The sequence below is a fragment of the Tursiops truncatus genome, chromosome 20, assembly GCF_011762595.2.
Source record: "Tursiops truncatus isolate mTurTru1 chromosome 20, mTurTru1.mat.Y, whole genome shotgun sequence".
Lineage (NCBI taxonomy): Eukaryota > Metazoa > Chordata > Mammalia > Artiodactyla > Delphinidae > Tursiops > Tursiops truncatus.
This window is the reverse complement of record NC_047053.1, coordinates 32,019,801-32,040,398: the sequence shown is the minus strand read 5'-3', so window position 1 is coordinate 32,040,398 and position 20,598 is coordinate 32,019,801. Positions and strand designations below refer to the sequence as shown.

Here is a 20,598-nt window from a genome sequence, read left to right as displayed (position 1 = left end):
TCATTGGGTAAGTTACTTTTACGTTTCAGAGCCTTGGTTTTCTCATTTGTGAAGCAGAGACCCTGTCTGTAAGGTTGGGTTATTATAAAGATTAGAGATGATGTATCTGAAGCAACTTGGAAAGCGTTCAGTAACTCTGAGGTGTTCCACTTGGCAGCAGTGTTAGCAGCTGACCAGACCTGGGTCTGAACTGCGCGTGGTGACTTACGAGCTGTGTGATCCTAAAATCATGGAGTGCAGTGCCTGGCGCATAGGAAATGCTCAGTAAATGGCGTGTGTTGTATACGGAGCGCATCTATGTATATATGTTGTTGACCCTGAGGGAGAACGTTGTGAGAGTCTGGAAGTCCCTGTTCAGCCATATTCACGGTCCTGCCACCCCCCGCCCCCCAGCAGGGCTGTGATTTTACCTGATGATCTCTCAGTGCCTCAGAGATACCGCGAGTTCACTTCCAGACCACCACAATAAAGTGAATAGCGCGATAAAGCGAGTCACGTGACCTTTTTTTTGTTTCCCAGTGCATAGAAAAGTTATGTTTACACTATAAGTGTGCAAGAGCATTATATCTGAAAAACAATGTACATACTCTAATTTAAAATACTTCAGCACTAAAAAATGCTCACCATTATCTGAGCCTTCCGCGAATCATAATCTTTTTGCTGGTGGAGGGTCCTGCCTCGACGTTAGTGGCTGCTGACTGATCAGGGCGGTGGTCTCTGAAGGGTGGGGGGGATGGACGTGGCAATTTCTTAAAATAAGACACCAGTGAGGTTTGCTACATCGATTGACTCTTCCTTTCACAAACGATTTCTCTATAGTGTGCAGTCCTGCTTGATAGCATTGTTTGATTTCCCCATAACAAATACAGTACAGGTATAACTCGCTTTACTGTGCTTTCAAACTTTTTCATTATTATTCTATTTCTTATGGTGATCTGTGATCAGTGATCTTTGATGTTATGTTTTGATGTTTTTATACTTGTTTTGGCATTTTTTAGCAATAAAGTATTCTCTAGGTATGCCTGTAACAGGAGGCGCTACCCTAGAGACGTGCATACAGAATGGGAATTATTGGAGATGCCGTCTCGGTCTAGTCGTGGGGTGGGACTGAGGTGGAACCTCAGCTTTATCAGGCAGGAGTCTGCCATCCTCATTTAGCCTTTTCTGAAGTTAAAGGGATACCAGTACCGAAACGCTTGTACACATAAGCCAGAAACACACACAACACAGTGTTCAAAAGCTGTGGGAGCCAAGCTGCTGCATCCGGGTCCTGCCTCTGCCCCTTTCTAGCTTTGTGACCTTGGTAAGTTACATAAATTCTCAATGCCTCAGTTTCCTCACCTGTAAGAGGAGGAGAATAGGAATACCAACCTCATAAGGTTGTCATAGAATTAAATGGGTTAATAGATGTAAAGCACTTAGAACAGTGCCCAGTGCCCTGTAAATATTAGCTTTGATTACTGATTATATGCACTGGGGAGCCAGGATACATTTTTTTTTTTTAGTTGTACTTATTTTTTTAACTTTCCATCTGATATAATTTTACAGGAAAGTTACAAGAATGGTACAAGGAACTTCTGATGCCCTTTTCTCCAGTTCACCTACTGTTAACTTCTTCGACTTGCTTTAAAATTTTCACATGCACAAGCTCCCTCGCTCACTCTCTCTGCACACATATGTGTTTTCTTTGAACTGTGTGAGCTAATCTGTAGACATCACGATCCTCTATCCATAAATATTCAGTGTGTGTTTCTAAGAACACAGACTTTCTTTTACATAAGCAAAATACATTTATTAAAATCAGAAGCTAGGGGCTTCCCTGGTGGCACAGTGGTTGAGAGTCCGCCTGCCAATGCAGAGGATATGGGTTCGTGCCCCGGTCCGGGAGGATCCCATATGCCGCGGAGCGGCTGGGCCTGCGCGTCTGGAGCCTGTGCTCCGCAACGGGAGAGGCCGCAACAGTGAGAGGCCTGCGTACCGCAAAAAAAAAAAAAAAAAAGAAAAATCAGAAGCTATAACATTGATACAATACTGCTGTATAATCCATAATTCATATTAAAATTTTACCAGTTGTCCCAATAATGTCCTTTATAGCCTTTTTTTTTTTTTGGTCCATATCTGAGATCTAATCTCAGAGCACATGTTGCAATTTGTTGTCCAGTATTTTGTCCCTTTTAATCTGGAATAGTTCTTTGGCCTTTCTTTGTCTTTCATGATCTTGACAGTTTTTGAAGAGTCCAGGCCACTTTTTGTAGCGTTCCTTAGTTTGAATCTGTCTTATATTTTCCATGGTTAGGTTCAGATTATGCATTTTTGGCAGGAATACTGCAAAAGTGATGTCATGTCCTTCTCAGGATGTCGTATTAGGAGGCACGTGATGTCAGCTTGTCCTGTTCTTGGTGCTGGTTAGCTCTGATTACTTGTTCTAAGGTTTTGTTCACTGGGTTAATCCACTGTAAAGTTGCCATCTTCCCCTTTGTAATTAGTAAGTAATTTGTAAGGAGCTGCTTTGAAACTATGTAAATATCCTGTTCCTCCTCAAAGGCTCACCCACTGGTTTTAGTATGTGTTGATAATTCTTGGCAGAATCAATGACTGTGATGGCTGTAAAATGGTGATTTTCTAATTCCATCATTCCTTCTCTATTGTTAGTCTGGGGAGAGAGAGGGCTTTCCCTTCCCTTCTCCCTCATTTAATTATTTATGTCAGGGTGACTCATGGGTTCTTATTTAATTCCATAAATATTCTATCTGATGCTCAAATTGTCCCAGATTTAGCCGGTCAGAACACCTTCACACTGGTTCCTGTGTCCTTTTAACATGTCCCAGTCAGTTTTTGAGTACTTCCCCGCTTTTTGTGACAATACACTCCAGGCTCATCTTATATTTCTCCTGCCCCAGCCGCAGAATAAACCATTTCTCCAAGGAGTCTTGGTTCCTTTTATTGGAGAAGGAAAAATGTTTGCTTCCCTGTCAAGGGTGTTATACTCGAGACCATCTCATCTCAGAAGAAGCTGGTCAGCTCTCCTCCCCGGAACCCTCCAGGCAGGTCCACCTAGAATGAACGGGCCTCCGTCTCATCCCACAGTGTGGTGCCCAATGCTGTTTACCTGGTTTGGAAAGAAGGCTGCTGGGGAGTCAGGGGCCCAACGCGATGGGTCAGTGGTTGCCTCTGTGTGAGAGCCCAAGGAAAGATAGCCCTTTGTACCCTTCATCACAGTTCAAAGTAGTGATGGGGTTTTTTTTTGTTTTTTTTTTTTAAAAAAGGTGGACTTGGGCATCCAAAAACCTCATAAGACTGAAGCTAGGTACTAGAGTTATACACGTGTTTGGGTATAATACGGCTCACTCAGCAGCCCAAGGCTGTTTATGGCATGTGATTCATAGTGGCATAAAAAGCAAGGCCCGTTCCAGACAGACATGCTTGAAATAGACCTTTCTCTATTGCATCCCATCACCTGTGGTCATGTATTTATTTGTCAGCTTTGGTGACAAAGCACTTCAAGTTGTCCCCAACCCCAGGGGCTGTCACCTATTGCTCTTTCAGTTAGACTTACTCCTCCTTACTGGGCAGGCAGATAAATTCTCGGTATTGATTGCAAGTTCCATTCTGAGAGTAATTAGGAAGAAAAGCACAACGTAGCAGCGCCTCTCCTGGGACACTGTTGAGTGGGGGTGGGAGGCTGCTTGTGATAAGGAGTCCAAGCTCATCTGTTGCGTAAGGGCGCCATGTGCTCATAAGCTTGGGGATCCAAATGGGGTTTGTGGACTGCCTTCCTCTATTTCCCTCCTCCTCTGCGTTTAGCCCAAGAGCTAGAATATCTTTGTCACTGTGGTCAGGGGTTGGCTCTGGCAGTAGCAGCCCAGGTAGGAGACTAGGAGGCTGGCCAATCCCCCGAGCTGGCGTGAGACACATGCCTCTGGCTCTGATTGGATCGGATTCTACTAATTTCAGGTTAAGAGTATGCAGACCTGAGATTAAAGCTGTGAAGTAAAGCAGCTTGCGACCTGAGGAGTCATCAGGTCCTGTCCAGGCGGACAGGTGACTGGTGTGGACGTGGGGAAGAAGAGCTGCTGGTCTGTGTGCGGAGGCACAGGGCGTGTCCCCCCAGCGTGTCCCACACCCGGAGCAGCCCGGCCGCTCTAGTGCTGGTCAGCAGGGCATGGCACGGTGCCCTTCGTGGGGATGAGGGGCCCGCTGTCAGTCAGAGCGGTGGTGAGGGGCACGGGCTGGCACCTGCTCGGGGCGTGGGCCCCCCCCCCCCAGGGCTGCTTTCTTAGTCGTCAGCCCCACAGGGAAGGGAGGGCACGGGAGCCCCGTGGCAAGACAGGGACAGGTCTGGCACCTGGCAGAGTCCGGTTGTCAGCAGAGGCGATGAAGACGTTGGAGAGCTGAGCCTCAGAGCTTCCCGTGACTGTGGCTGCTTCTGAGCAGAGGCTCCTGGTCCGCCTGCGCCTGACGGTGTGTCTCCTTGCAGGCACCCCCGAGCTAAGCGCAGCTGAGCGGAAGGAGCTGGAGAGCAAGCTGAAGGAGCGGGAGGACTTTCTCCTTCCCATTTACCGCCAGGTGGCCGTGCAGTTTGCTGACTTGCACGACACACCGGGCCGGATGCAGGAGAAGGGTGTCATCAACGTAAGTACGGTGGTCGCCGCTTCTCCTGACTTGTCAGAGACCCGCCACCAGCCCGTGTGTGTCTCGTGCCCACGGGCTCCCATGCAGGGAGCTTTCGGGGCTGCATTAAAACAGCGGGTGCAGATCAAACCGTGTTCAGTTCTTCTGGCGAGACTTGTCCCTTTTTCTGTGCCCACTACCATCCTCAAACAGCTTATGAGTTAGGTTCCCGGGGACTCCTCAGGAGGCAGGCTCCATTTTGCTGGCGAGAAACTGACTCCCAGGCACTCCACTGGGGACAGCTTCCCCGGGGTCCTCAGGCAGTGGGTTACCCCAGTGTCAGGGTCCCGGCAGCGGCTAGTTCACACTTGACCTGCGTGCGAGCTGTCTGAACCGCCTGCTCAAAAGCAGCCCCGTGCTCTCTGCTACCCGGGAGTCTGAGCCCTGCACCCCCGAACATCTCAGCTCCGTGTGGGCCGAGCGATGGCCAGGCCCCTCCCTGTGCAGTGCTGCGGTCGGTGGGGCGTGGGGCTGCGCTCTGAACTGGGCAGCCGTCTACAGGGACTGGGCTCGTGGCCACTCTAGTCTCTGAGGGACTCGCTGGAGGGTAGGGTTTGTGCCCGTGGAGTCCCCTCTGGGCACCGAGCTGGGGCGACTAAGCTTATTGTTGTCTGGGTGTAGGACATCCTGGATTGGAAGACATCCCGTACCTTCTTCTACTGGAGGCTGAGGCGTCTCTTGCTGGAGGACCTGGTCAAGAAGAAAATTCACAACGCCAACCCCGAGCTGACCGACGGCCAGATCCAGGCCATGTTAAGGCGCTGGTTTGTGGAAGTGGAAGGGACAGTGAAGGTAGGTGGCCCCGGGAGGAGCCTTCACATCCTGCTCCTCACCCGCCGCCCGCCCGCCCCTGGCACCGCAAGAAGCCTTGTTGTCTAAGAATCCCCGGGCCTCGGGAGTGGAAGGGAGATACGGGCCTCGGCCTGTGTCCTCCCCACAGGAATATGTCCTGACGGCTTGTGAGAGGAGGTGGTAGGGCGTTCTTTGCAGCTCATTCCATCATTCAGCAAACCTTTCTGAATGCTTCCTATACACCAGACAGTGAAGGAGGCGGGCATATGCTCCTGTCCTCGCAGAGCTCGCCACCAAGGCAGGGAGACAGATTCGTCAAGGGGTCACGTACAACAGTGAGGCCAACGTCAAACATGGCAGGTCCAGGGCATCGTAGAGCACAGAGAAGGGCCACCGGACCCGCTGTGTGGGAAGGGAGGGCAGAGTCTGGGAAGACTTCTAGAAGTAATGTCTCAGCAGAGACCTGAAAACATAGTAGGAATGAACCAGAGGAAAAGGTTGGATTAAGAGACAGGAGGAATGTTCCAGGCAGAAGGAACCGCATGTTCCAAGCCTGACAGCAAGAGTACCGTGCACCTGAGGCACTGCAGGAATTTCAGGATGGCTCAGAGCCCGGGATGGTGTAGGGCCAGGAGAGCCACGTGGAGGGGCTGGGACTTTGTCCTGAGGCCTGGGAAGCCACTGAGAATTTGAAGCGGCAGAGGGACATACTGTGATGCGTGCTGTAGAGAGACGGCTCAGGGGCTGCGAGGAGGGTGCGCTGAGGGGGCACGAGCAGGAGCCTAACGGGAGGGGATGGTGATCCAGGCGGCAGACGCTGTGACTCCAGCTGAAGGTCTTCTGATTGCAAATCCGAGCTGGAAGGAAACGTCCACCCTGCGGGGAACTACGGATCCGCCATCTCCTGGGGGTGATCTCACTGGGAAGGTGCACACCTCGGAGCAGCGCCCGCTGAGATGGTGTCCCTAGTGCTCCTCCCCGGGGCTGAGGCCAGGACAGCCAGGCACCAGCATTTGCTTCTGGAGTCCTGGGCTACATGAGACAGTCCATGGGAGGATGGGAAGGAAAAGGTGGGACTTCTATTTCTGTTTTTACTAAGAAAAAGAAAGAAATCAACCTTTATTCATAGTTAGTATCTGGATTTAATCATATACATCATATATACATTTTATCAGAATGTGGGTAGTATGTGCTGGAAATACACGTGTCTCTTTTCCTGATAGCTATGTGATCAAAAACAGTTGGTGACTGCCGGCTTAGAGAAGTGCTGGAGGGCCGGATGGAGGGCACACCCGCCTCCTCCTGGGAAGTGTTGCTTGAGGTCTCTGCTGACTGTTCCCGGGAAGGAACCCCAAGATTTGCTATAAGTTTTAAAGTCAGTGAGTCGGGTTGCTTCTAAGATTCACCTCTGTGTTAAGTCTACCCGTTTCTTTATGACCGAAAAGCTTCCTTGGATAAATATTTCAGATGTGCAGCCTCATGCGACATGTGGTTCAGGTTAAGGTCAGTCTTTGGCATCATAATTGAGTGAGACAATTTTGTCAGTGGCCACTGGCAGCTTGCAGCGGAAGTTGGCATTGAAAGTCACGCAAGTGTAAAATAAGAGGCTGTTCTCCAGTTAGGAGCGGCCAGCCAGGTAAACGGACTCTGCGTGTGCGGCCAGGAGAGGCCCGCACGCCTTCTTCCGCCATTAGTCACTAACGGACGGACACGGCCTCAGTGGGCACAAGGATGCGGGGAAGGACGGCTCCCCTCTGAGCGTGAAGCCAGCGCACAGGCCCTTCAGTTGTGCCTTAACATCCCACTCCCAGGGGACAGCGTGTCTGGAGAAGCAGGTCATCGCCATCTTGTCGACGGAGGAAACAGTCACCTGTGTGCACAGACTCCTGGCTGGAGATCAAGTGCAGAAGACAGCCTGGCCCCATGGCTCAGGAGGGGAGGCCAGAGGCTCTGGGACCCAAACGTACCCAAGAACGAGGCCGTCTCCCCTGCCCCCCATCTACAGAAGAGAGCGCCCCCCTGAGCACTCAGTCCAGGAGGACAGTCGAGGGGAGAGAGGAAGGGCAGGTGGTCCCACGATGTGGCTTTGAAACCTCCTTCTGGATTCTGCGGGCTCAGCAGGACCCGGTTTAGCGTGGGGCTGGTGATAAAATCTGCAGCGCCCTTGAGAGAAGAAAGTGTTGCCGTGTTCAAGGCCGAGGGGCTGCCTCTGAGGGACCAAGTCTGCGCGGTGCTCGGGAACGGCCTTTCAAACCCCCAAACTGGCGCCTTTCCTCGATTCTTCAGTCAGGGATGGATATCGTACACTGTCTCTCGCAAGGTCTAAACCCTGGCTTTGCCTCAAGAAGTGACCCTCTGGTTCTTACTGTGGTTACTGGTAGGGAAAGACAGTGATAGGCATCTGTTAGCCGTGCTGTGTGTTTTCTTCATAGTTTTGTTTTTTTTTTTAATCTTAATCCTGAAAAAAGAGATTGACACTGTGATGTTATATAACTGAGCAGTACAATTCTTTTGTTTCCCTTAGAGGAGTCTGTTACCATGAGTTATGGGGTTCTGTTTGAGTCCACAGGGACAGACCCGTTGTAGGGGACAGGGTTTATGGTTCACAGTTTCACTGCAGGCAGAAGAGAAGCATCACCAGAGCTCCCTGAAAACACAGCGAGAGCTTAGATTTAAACTGGGTCATAGGAACAAGGCACACATCTGTTTCACGGGCACGTTTCTTCTCCTGATTCTTAGATCCATAGTTTAAGGTATGCAGTTTTTCAGACAAGCTGATTTTCCCCCCAGGCCCAAATTGAGAAGAAATTAGAAATTGAGAAGAATGTGGAAATTGAGAAGAATGTGGTATTTGGAATCTCACACTTTTTGGATCCCAGCTTTACAATTTACTGGCTTAGACATACTTAAGCCTCCCTTTCCTCATATGTAAAAATAGGGATGTTTATTTCACGAGGTTTATTGCGTTTTAAAGGACATCGTAAGTGTCGGGCACCATGTCTGGCGCTCAGTTTCCTCCTCCCTCAGCACAGCACGTTAGAAGGTGGGCTGAGAGTTTCAGTGCAGCTGAAATGGTCTTGGTGGGAGCCATGTGCCCAGTAGATTCTCAGTCGGTGTTCTCTGACTTGGCGTGCTCTAATTTATCCATGATCTAGGATGCCACAGTGAACCCTTACTGTCCAGGAAGCTACCCATTCACTCTTTTTTAAATTTTTATTTTTTGGCTGCGTTGGGTCTTCGTTGCTGAGCATGGGCTTTCTCTAGTTGCAGCGAGCGGGGGCTACTCTTCGTTGCAGTGTGCATGCTTCTCATTGCAGTGGCTTCTCATTGCAGAGCACGGGCTCTAGTCATGCAGGCTTCAGTAGTTGTGGCATGAGGGCTCAGCAGTTGTGGCTCAGAGGCTCGAGCGCAGGCTCAGTAGTTGCGGCACACGGGCTTAGTTTCTCTGCGGCATGTGGGATCTTCCCAGACCAGGGCTCGAACCTGTGTCCCCTGCATTGGCAGGCGGATTCTTAACCACGGCGCCAACAGGGAAGTCCCAGCCCGTTCATTCTTAGTCTGGATTTCCAAATGAGATGAATCGTCAGTGGAGGCCCTTGTGAGGAAGGTAGAGGAAAAAGCACCATTGATAGGGTTGTTTGACTTCCACTCTCCTCAAGCTTCCCGTGGACAAGTCTTATGCACCAAACTTCTGATCTAGGGCCAAGGAGCGAAAAGGTGAGGCAGAACCTGGGCAGCATGCCTTGGGCCTGGGGCTGAGGCTGGAGTGGCTATCAGGAGATGGGGCCAGCAGGCCACCCCAGCCCACATGGCTGTTTGCTACTGTCCGCCAAAGCATCAGAAAACATCACTTTGCTGAGGTATCTCCAGGCAGCTCGCAAGGTGACTTATCTGCAGGGCATGGTAATCACGGCTCACATCCATCAGCCTGTGCCCTGGTCACTCCCAGGCCCTGCTGTACCATTGAGTAAGGAGGGCTTAACAGCAATCCGATACATTAGAAAGGAAACTTTCCAAACAGGTCATTTAGATTTTGTGAGATAGACTAATTACTACATACAATTAGTGAGCTGAGTAGTGCCAGGGATACTGACCCACTGACGCAGAGCGGGATATAGTGCCAGCTGAGCACGTACTGTAAGGCCACTGTTGTGACGTTTAATTATTGATATTTTATTGGTATTATAATGTTCTGACTGGGATGAATGCAGGCAGGTGACATAGGGGCCCAGGCCTGTCATGAGGTTAGCACCCAGCATGTCACACGTGGTTAAAATCCATGGTGGGAATAATCGGCCACGTTCTCATAAATTTAAGGAGGGAAATGTAAACAGCATAGGGTTGCTCGTCCTTCTAGCCGGAATGATGATTCCTACAGCTCCGTTCCTGGAGGGCGAACGAGGAACTGCAGACTCGCCGACCCTCATGGGGGAAGCACGCTCACACAGTAGAGGAAACCCTCCCAGGTCTGTTGCAAAAAACCTGTGGTGCCGCGGCGCCTGCATTTGTTGATTCTTGCTAAAAACGCTGTTGGCTAGGATTGCGACCCCATGGCCTTCGTGTGCTCTGTGCTGTGGTCAAAACTTGACCAGGGTTTGACTTGGTGGTCATCACCCAGTCGTATTGAGTGAACAGCAAATCTTTCATATAAGGGGCCTATATTTTCAAAAACTTGGAATGTGCTGCTTTACTTCCGTCTGGGAACTTTTTCAATGTTTAATTTAAATACCTAGTGTGTTCTGGCTACAGGAGGGGACAGCAGAAGAGTTTTCTCTGGAGGGCAGCTGGCTTTCCAGTGCAGGGTCTGAGCATCCTTAGAAGCAGGCATCTCGTTAGCTAATACCTTACACCAATCAAGGCGAGTTATCTTAAGCCACAGTTAATCTGCTCCCTGGCATATGTTGATAGGAAAGCATCATGCTGTTTCTTAATTAAAAGCAAACGGATTAAAAATGATTAATAAGAGTATTAAATATTCTCTTAAACTAAAGGCTTTGGGATTCTTGGGTAAATCTAGTTTTTTTTTTTCCAAGCAGCACGCATTGTTTTCTTTTTTCCTCACCCCAAATCCTCATAAGTAAGGGCATGTGCAGAAGTCCAGATTACCATGATGGAGATGGAAATGTCGGAGTTCAGGGGCCGTGCTTAGGAGTGCAGGCGCACCCATCCACATGTGGGGTGGGCAGGAGCTGGCACGTGGGAGCTAAGACAGCCACGCTGTGGGAAACACCACCACCGCCACCCTTGTCAGTAGAGACTGATGTGCAAAACGCTTGCGTTCAGCCTCGAAGGTGCTGGGCAGGACGCGCAGCACGGAGAGGTGGGAAGGCCCCCTCAGCTTCGCACTGTCCGGGCCGCACCACCCTGACCAGGAGAGCTGATCTTTTTGTCAGTGATTACAAACAGATGGACAAATTTGGAGCAAGAAAAAGAACTGGACAAAAGAACTAGAAAAGGCACGTTGCTGATCCTTAATCCTGGGGCTCCTTAATCCTTCAACTGTGAAGGACTCCTTAAGGGTTGTTAGAAACGTGGACGTCAGTTACAGGACATGTAATAAACAAGCAGCCCCGGGAACTCGCTGGCCAAGGTGGAGATGGGGAAGTGAGAGTCTGAAAAGAAACCATTATTTTGAAAGGCCCGAAGTAGAACCTTAGGAAACAGCACAGCGCCCGGTCTCCTCCTGCGTGACGACTCTGGCGGGCACTGAGAACGCAGCTCCGTGCTTTGCAGGCCCTGGGGTCCCAGCCGTGGCTCGGGCGCCTCTGCTGGAATCCAGCCTTCCTGAGCCACCTGCCGAGCTCCCTAACGCACCCACCTATTAAATTACAGCGCCAAACTCATTGGCATTCTGACTTTGACTCGGTTAGTGATAACAGAGGAGGACAGCGCACCTTTAAATGACGAGCTTTGTGTTTAATTACCCAAACAAAATGACATAAATATGAATGAGCCCTAATGGCGGTACTTGGTTTTCCGGAAACCATTAACAAAACGATTCCTAAATGATTTGTAAAGAAAATGAGCGGAGACGAGAGCCAGGAGAAGGCTATTAGGTTCCTAACACACTCCTGAATTACTATGTGGTCAACTACCTGGGAAATGCTCAGCTAAATGATCTTGAAAGGAGGAGGTGAGAGGTGGTTTGCTGAGACTTTCAGGGTGATGGACATCCTGACCCTTCGGAAAACTCTCACAGAAAGCGAACTGGGGTTTAGGTTTCCGACCCGCGGCAGGACTCCCTCACCTCTGGCCTCCTCCAGCTCTATGGCAGGAGGCCTCCACAGCCAGGCTGCTCACCTGCCACACACCCTGCTGGGACGACAGACTGAAATTTAGGAATCGTGACTCAGTTCCTCAAGAAGCACACATTTCATTTAGAAACACCAGGTAAACAGCATTTCCCTCTCAGTCTGCACTTCACTAAACAATCGGTCAGGGGACTAAATTCCCGTAGCCTTTGTGGAACAGGTAGGGGGACGGGACCAGCGTCCGTGTGAGCACGGATGCCTCTGGGGGGCCCAGGTGGACACTTCAAAAGCAGGGCAGGGAAGACGAGGAAGGCTCCTGCCTCGAGGCCTGCTTCCTCCTCCTGCAAAGCCAACAGTAATGGAGAGCTGGGAACGGCTTCTTTACGTTGAGTAAGCTTTTGCAGTGCACTTTCCAGATGCAGACTAGTCAGGGTGTCCAGCCTGGCCTGGGCCCTGGTGTCCAAGCAGGCGTCGTCTGTTGGCAGGCCTATGTTTGGGACAACAACAAGGATCTGGTGGAATGGCTGGAGAAGCAGCTGGCAGAGGAAGATGGCGCTCGCTCGGTAATAGAGGAGAACATCAAGTATATCAGCAGAGACTACGTCCTCAAGCAGATCCGCAGGTGAGAGCCGCGGGGGCAGGTGGGGGTGCTCCTGGGTAGAAGTGGGGCTCACTTCTCGGGGATGAGCGGCTCAAGGACAAACGGTGAGGTGATGATGCCTCATGGTCTTTGTGGTCCCTTTCTGTTTGAGACGGCTGTGGTTGACCCACAGATCGGAGGAGCCCTGAAGCGCAGTTCTTGCTCAGCTGCTGGTCCCCAGGGGCACTTAGTAACGACGGCTTAGTTCATTGTGCCCAGCTATTAGCTCCAAATGCAGATACTCAAACCGGATGAATGATTCTGTGAGGAAAAGCTGATTGCATCATAGTTTCCTGGGAAACTACCTCCTCCCCTCCCCCAGCCAAGAGTTAGTTGTGTTCTAGAGGCTTCCGTCTTCTCCACAGGCTGGGTGGTGGAGGCTGCTGGGGACATTTTTAAAACTTTTTATTTGGACACATTTCATTTACAGAAAAACTGCAAAACTGAAAACAGTACAGAGAACAAATCTGTACCCAAATGTGCCTGGTATTTACATTTTACCCTTTTTGATATATCATTTGTGTGTGTGCTTACTCTTTTATATAAGAGTAAGCATACGCATGTGTGTGTGTGTGTGTGTGTGCGCGTGCGTGCGCGTGTGTGTATATTTCTTTTTCTGAACCATTTAAGGGTAAGTTACATATGTCATGGCCCATCATGGCCCTTTACCCCCAAATAGTTCAGCATGCCTTTGCTAATAGGGATATTCTCTTACATAACCAGAGTAAAATGATTAATTTTTATAAGTTGAACATTTTATCTAAACCACCATTTGCAGACCATTGCTCCTTTTGAGTTTGTCTGATGTTACCTCACGATTAGATTCAGGCTGTGCATTTGCAGCCAGAATATTACATCCGTGACGATTTGGCCTTCACAGGGTGCCGTATCTGGAGGCACGTGATGTCATCTGCCTGTCCCAGTGTTAGTTTCCATCACCTGATCAAGCTGTTACTCAGCTTCTCCACTGTGTAATTCCTGATTTTCCCACCCCCTTGAACCTAATAAGCAGTCTGAGGAGAGACACTCCAAGGCCATGCAGATTCCTGCTCATCAGAATTTCCACCTAGATTTAGCATCCAGGGATGATTCTTGCCTGATCCAGTCTTTTTTTTTTTTTAATTTATTAATTTATTTTTATTTTTGGTTGCGTTGGGTCTTCGTTGCTGCACGCAGGCTTTCTCTAGTTGTGGCGAGCAGGGACTACTTTTGGTTGTGGTGCGCGGGCTTCTCGTTGCGGTGGCTTCTCTTGTGGAGCCCGGACTCTAGGCGCACGGGCTTCAGTAGTTGTGGCACGCGGACTCTAGAGCACAGGCTCAGTAGTTGTGGCGCACGGGCTTAGTTGCTCTGCGGCATGTGGGATCTTCCCGGACCAGGGCTCGAACCCGTGTCCCCCGCGTTGGCAGGCAGATTCTCAGCTACTGTGCCACCAGGTAAGTCCCTGATCCAGTCTTTACAGTGAGGTTGCAAAATGACAGTGTTCCAACTCCTCTGCACAATCACATCTCACCACCCCAATTCTCCTGTAAGCAAAAGTCCTCTCTCCTCCTCCATTTATTATATATTCGTTATTGGTGTAGACTAGTGAATGTCTTTTTTCAATGATTTGTAATTCATTATTTTGATGCCTCACATGTCCCAGATTTAGCCAGTGGGAGCACCTTCAGGCTGGGTCCACTATCTTTGTGACATGACCCCATCGGGGTTTTGGGTTTTGCTTTTTGAGGTTACTTCCTCACTTTCTGACATAACAAAATGTTTTGGGTTCGTGTGGTATCTTGCTGCTGGGGACATTATTCACGTAGGAAAATGAATCAGGTGAGGCAGGGACTGCAGGGTCCGCAGTGGACTCTGGGAGCAGGTTTCTTGGGCAGTTCTGAAGCTACCCTGATCTAGGCACTGCTGCCTCTCTCTCATCCTCACTGTCCCGAATCTTCCCCTCCAGCTTGGTACAGGCCAATCCAGAGGTTGCCATGGATTCCATCGTCCACATGACCCAGCACATCTCGCCCACTCAGCGAGCAGAAGTCGTTCGGATCCTCTCCACAATGGACTCCCCGTCAACGTAGGAAGAGCTTCCTGCCCACCCCTGCCCTGCCTCCGGAGAAAAGGGCTAGAGCTGCCTTTCACACCTGAAGCCGCTGTAATTAGAAGGCACACGAGACCAGCACTGGAATCAAAGTGGCATTTTGCTTCCCCTCGATGTTTTCAGGTTACGCATGACATACTGGGACGTAGGGTCACAAGCCCCCACTCCAGCCCACCAATCACACCTACCCTGTTCAGTATTTATTATTACCCTGGCTGTGACGGCAGTCCTCTCTCCCTGCCCAGGACCTAAGAAGGCAATGACGGGTACAAGCACCTACCAAGAGGTCTTACCACACGCCAGCAGGGCCACCGTCCTGTCCTGACCGCCCCTTGGTCTGGCCCCGGGAAGTGGGAGCTGTTGCCAGGCAGTCAGCAGCCCGCGCTCGCCCCTGGCCCTGTGAGCCTGCAGCCACCGGCAGCAGAGGAGGGCCAGGGCTGAGGCCATAGGCCCAGCACCAGGCGTGGGGAGAGGAGGAAGCCTCGGGTCTGTTGCTTCTTACCCCACACTCAGCCCGGTCCACACCAGGCACCCAGCTTGTGAAGAAAAATTAGAGCATGAACTCTGCAAGCTCCATGGAACTCAAAGATGAGGGCAAAACCACGACCCAAGAAGCAGAGAAAGCAGAGACCAAGTCACTGTCGTCGATTTAGGGGCCTCGCCCTGGGGCTCCCTTCTCAGAACAAGCGCAGAGACGGTTGACCTGCCACTGCCCCGTGTGCCGCTGCTCGGCTAGCTGAGATGCCCGGGGGTCCCACTGGCAGTACCGTAGCCCGAGTGGGCAGAGGAGGACCCAGGGGAGCTGCCCTTCCCGTCACTGATGGAAAGTAGTCACCATGCGACAGCGAGAGCGGGCCAGCCAGTCTCCCTTTTTAGGACGCGGGAGGTTGTTACTGTTAAGCCTGGAGCTTTGATAGTTACAGGAGGTTAACGGTGCCTACAGGGCCATCGTCTGTGTTTCTGGGGCCACTCTTCTAGCAGCTGACACTCTTACTTACTTTGGGTCTCGTCTCTTCCTTGAATGTACACAGGCACAGCCGGTCTCCCCACAGCCACGGAAAGGAGCCCTGGTGACATCAGTGCTCTCGGCGCTGGGAACTGGCCTTCCCCGCTTTGGGGAGGCTTCCAGGGAACACAGAATCCATGTGACCTTAAGGTTATCCACAACCCCATCATGGTGCTGCTGTCTTCCAGGCCCACGGGTCCCTCCCTGGCCTCCTCATGGGTGATGGAGAGTTTATTTTCAACAACCAGTTTATTCAAGGAGAGAGCTTTCTGATCCCCCCCCGTCGGTGTTCCTAAAGCAAGAGTGGCAGGTGATCAGGGCTGGGGTAGCATCCGGCTACCCCAGTGCAGCATCCGGTTCCTACAGTGCAGCTAATTGCATTTAGCAGCATTTGTCACTGATGACCAAGGGGGAAATCACTAAGACGTCTGAGAAGCAGCAGTATGAACACTTCCGTACGAGCTACGGTTTTGAGCCTTAACCCTACAGTTCACGCACAAGAAAGAGCTCCACTCCTCTCCTCGGGAACTGTTTGTGCAGATGGGCACCGTGCGGCTGGATGGGTTGCCACCTGCCCCCAGGAGCCTGGAGCCTCGGCCCGGCTGCCCTGCTGCGGGGGTTCGGCGCCATCCAAGCCGGGAAGGGCGGGAGAAGGTGGGGAACAATTTTCAGTCCAGGAAGCACGTCCACTGTTGCTGGTGTTCGCTTACCCAGTAAGCGTGGACTCACCTTTGACCAGATAATTCCTCTGCACTTTTTACAATAAATAAAATTCCACACACCTGCAGGTGGTGTGGAGTCCTGTGCTTGTCCTGGCATTCCTTCGGGGCAGAGGGCGGGTGACACTTGTTTACCTCCCCCCAGCCCCCAACAAAATTATGACACATTAAAGGAATACATTTAGTCTCTAGAACTTGGCCACGCTCACCACCCCCCCATCCCCAGGGCGCCTCACTTTAGGTCTTACCTGGACAGGGCCCTTTCCTATGGAGAAGTCAGGAAGAGACACGGCCCATCACACACACGAGGTCACCAAGGCAGGAGGAGGGTGAGCGATGTATCAGCTGAGACTCGCCTGAGCTAGGATCACCACGTTGTCCGCTCACTTCGGTCACAAAGCAGCCATCACTTGTCTTACTGAGCATTCGATGTACGCACAGCCTGATGAGCAAGGAGCTTCAGTCAAATGTATTCGTTTCATGTTTTATTGAAATAAACCTCCACGTTTGTAGATGAGTCACTGTGTGTCACTTCAGCCCACGCCCAGCACCTCACTCTGGTTCTACTCTGAGTAGGGGAGCTTTGTGAGGGTGAGACCTGCCCCTGCCGAAAGTAGAGCCAGTGTAAGGACCGTGGTGCACGGTGCTTCTGCAAACGATGCCATTCCCAGTTTTCGGGTCCACATACCCTTGATGGGCTGGGCAGTTTCATGGGTCTTGAAGTGAACAGGAAGGTATGAACCTCTGGGTTTGCATGATTTGTGGCATTTTCCGGGTCAAGTGAATAGCAAACCATTTTCAAAGACCACTTCGCGCCCCCTTCATGGAGAGGTTTTAGATCCTCTGAATAATTTAGCTACTTCATGGCTTTTGAACGCTAACTTTGGGCACAAAAAGGCACTAGGGGCAGGAAACTCCTCAGGCTTGTGTGCTTTCAACCCTCTGCCTCAGTTTCTATGAATCCATGTGGTTGAAGCAGGAATAACATCTGCAAAGAAAGGCTCGGGCCACAAGAGAGGAGGGAGGGGAAGCACCGGCCTTTGCTGACTATTAAACTTGGTGCTGTGTCCGTCTCTCTTTAGGATGTACAGCAAAGCAAAGGGTGGCTTTTGGCAATTTACAAAATATTTATCAGTTTGAATCACCCTAAGCTAGATGTTCTAGAAAGGGGAGCAGGAAGGGAGATACAGGATCCAGGGGAAGGTGCCGCTTTTTGCCTCCAGCTGCTGCTCTCCATGGGCGGGGGATGCTGGGTGGCACAGAGGCCTTGGGCCTTCTCTCCCCGCTAAGCAGGCAGCCGAGAACCAGACCCCAAGTGTAAACTTGGCGCTATCCCTACTCTCAGCCAGCACCCGTTGGTGGTTCTCAGGAAGGTCAGCAGGATTAATGGGAAGATTCCACTGCTGCCTCTGGGAACTTGCCTGATACGTACAGTGCTTTCATCTGCTGTTGGGGAATGCCATTTCCTTCATCAGTCTTTTTAATAAAAGAAAGTTTAAAGCTTTCATTAGTATTACTTTGGGGTAACAAGGAAAAGATTGAACAGCGAGGGTTCAATCTTTTGGGAAATGGGATTCAAGCTGGGCCCACACATCTTTCCCCAACTGAAAAACAAGAACATAGTGACAAATGCCAGTGCCTCATGACCATCATAGGGAGGACCGTTTGCATGGTGAGAGGCCTGGAGAGGTGCTGAGCTGGAGGTGAACCTGCATTCAAATGCTGGCTCCTCAGCTTGGGCACAAGAAGGGTAAAGCCCAGGCCTGCCCTGATCCACATGGTGAGGCGGAGCGTGCTAAGGACCACACGAGTGTGCAGACAGTGAAGGGCTGAAGCCTGTGGGCAGAGAGGCTTCCAGCTGGGAGAGTAAGGCAGGTGCCCCCAGTCAAGCACTCGCATCTGCAGTTATTCAAGAGACACTAGGAATGGTGGCTAAGAGCACAGCAGTCATCTGGGAGAGGAGGGACAATGAAGCGTGAAAAGGCAAGTAGGCAACAGAGCATGATGAGCTTTAAGTGCTCGGCCAGGAGACAAGGTATGTTCCTGAAGAGAGTGGGTCACCTTTGATGGTTTGGGGGCATGGGAAGATTGGGTAAAAAGGTTTAGAAATCAGCCTAATTAAATGAAAAGAGCACAACCTTGGGTACCAAGAAGTCTGGCTCCAAGCTTAGCTCCACGTGTGTATGTCCCTGAGCTGCAGGGGTCACCCAGGAGAGTAAGCCCAGGCCACCCCAGGAAGCACAGAAATAGTAATGGGCGACTGTCCACTATTTTCAATACTCCACAGATCCTACATATGCCTCAGTCAGGTGGCAAAGGCTCACCATGCTGTTGTTTTTCCGGTAACTGAGACATTTTCCTACCCAGGAGGTGGTACTGGCTTCCTCATGCTGGCCAAAAGCTCCACTGGGCAGTTAATACTAATAAATAATGAAAACAGGACATCTTCATAAATGCGGTATTTCAGCAAGCAAAATCTTCCAAAACACAGGATTCCCTGTGGTTGGTGGAGGGGTGGAATAGTTACGGAGCCTCAGCTCTGAGGGGACTTGGACCCACCCAGTGGGCTCAGCCCATTAGGAACTGTAAGGAGATGAGAAAGATGGTCGGACGATGGGCCTAATCCCAGAATCCCCTGATTCTATGACTGGCCTTCTGGGGTGACCAGGAAGGATTGGGGTGGGGAGAGACGGAAACAAAGACATCCAGGCCCTGAATTAGGAAAAAGCTAACAGCATTTTTGCCCATACTAACAAGTACTTTTGTAGCCACGTGGGGATACAACAAGATGAATGCAACCTAGAAGAGAGCTTTCACCCTTGAAGACATTATGCAAGTGACACATTATGCCAGATACAAAATGGGAAATATTGGGCAATTCCACTTATATGAGGTATGGAGAATTATCAGATTCACAGAGACAGAAAGTAGAATAGGGGTTACTAGGGGCTGTAGGGAGGAGGAAATGGGGAGTTATTGTTTAATGGGTGTACGGTTTCAGTTTGGGATGATGAAAAAGTTCTGGAGATGGACAGTGGTGATGGTTGCACAACAAAGTGTACTTAATACCACTGAACTGTGCACTTAAAAACTGTTAAAACGGTAAAGTTTATGTATATTTTACCACAATGAAAAAAAAAATTCTGGAGTTGTAAAGTACAATAACAAATGAAAAATTAACTAGAGGGACTAAATAGTAGACTCAGGAAGGTAGAAGAAAGAATCTGTGAACTTGAAGATAGAGCAATAGAAAGTATCCAACATGAAGAACAGAAAGAAGAAAGAATGAAAAATGAACAGAGCCTCAGAGATCCATACATCATCAGGTATAACAATTGATGTGCAATGGGAATGCCAGAAGGAGAGTAGAGAAAGGGACAGGAAAAATATTTGAAGAAATCATGGCTGAAACCTTCCAAATATGATGGAAAACAACCTGCAGATCCAAGAAGCTCAACAGATCCCAAGGAGGATAAATACAAAAAGATCTATACCTAGACACTTCATAGCCAACCTGTTAAAAGACAAAGAAAGTCTTGAAAAAAGCTAGAGAAAAACAACTCATCATATATAGAGGAACAACAAAACAAATAATAAATAACAGATAACACCAATGGAAGCCAGAAGGCAGTGGGCTGATATACTCAAAATGCTACAAGAATTTAAACAAACAACTGTCAACCAGAAATCCTACATCCAGCAAAACAAAGATGAAATAAAGATATCCCCCACCACCACCAACAAAGGGGAAGAATTCAGTGATAGAAAATTTGCTTTATAAGAATTAAAGGCAATCATTCAGATGATTCCAGATGGTAATTTGAATCTACACAAAGATAAGGAGAGGCACTTGAAAAGGTAAATATATGAGTAAATATAAAAGACTGTGTGTGTGTGTTCTCTTTTAACTTTGTAAAAGAAATAAAATTATGTAAAACAATAATTATATTGCTATATTTTGGGGGTCTATAGCATATATAAATGTGATATGATAATTAGACAAAGGGGAAGAAAAACTGAGCTATATCAAAAACAAATTCCTATATTTTACCAGAAGTTAGTATTTATCTCAAATAGATTGTAATGTAATCCCTAGAACAACCACTAAGAAAATAACTTAAAAATATATAGTAAATGCAAATGATATATCTAATAAGGGGTTAATATGCAGAATATATAAAGAACTTCTACAATTCAACAACAGAAAAACCCAAATAACTTGATTTTAAAATGGGCATACAACTTGAATAGACATTTCTCTTAAGATTATATACAAATGGCCAAAAAGCACATGAAAAGATGCTCAGCATCACTAATCTTTAGAGAAATGCAAATCAATCACAATGAGATATCACCCCACACCCACCAGGATGGCTTCTATCAAAAAACCAGAAAATAGTGTTGGCAAAAATGTAGAGAAATTAGAACGC

At 49.5% G+C, this 20,598-nt stretch overlaps 1 protein-coding gene across 11 annotated transcripts in view; it reads left to right on the top strand.

Annotated features, from left to right (window-relative positions):
* Nucleotides 1-20,598, top strand: part of ACACA (acetyl-CoA carboxylase alpha) — a 277,855-nt gene that overhangs the window by 216,726 nt on the left and 40,531 nt on the right. For 9 of the 11 annotated variants that reach the window (XM_073797821.1, XM_073797819.1, XM_073797818.1 and 6 more), the window contains 3 exons: nt 4,478-4,632; nt 5,293-5,463; nt 12,200-12,336. In XM_073797821.1, the coding sequence (XP_073653922.1) occupies nt 4,478-4,632; nt 5,293-5,463; nt 12,200-12,336 (463 nt within the window). The other 2 variants (XM_033848198.2, XM_033848205.2) reach the window with 2 other exon arrangements.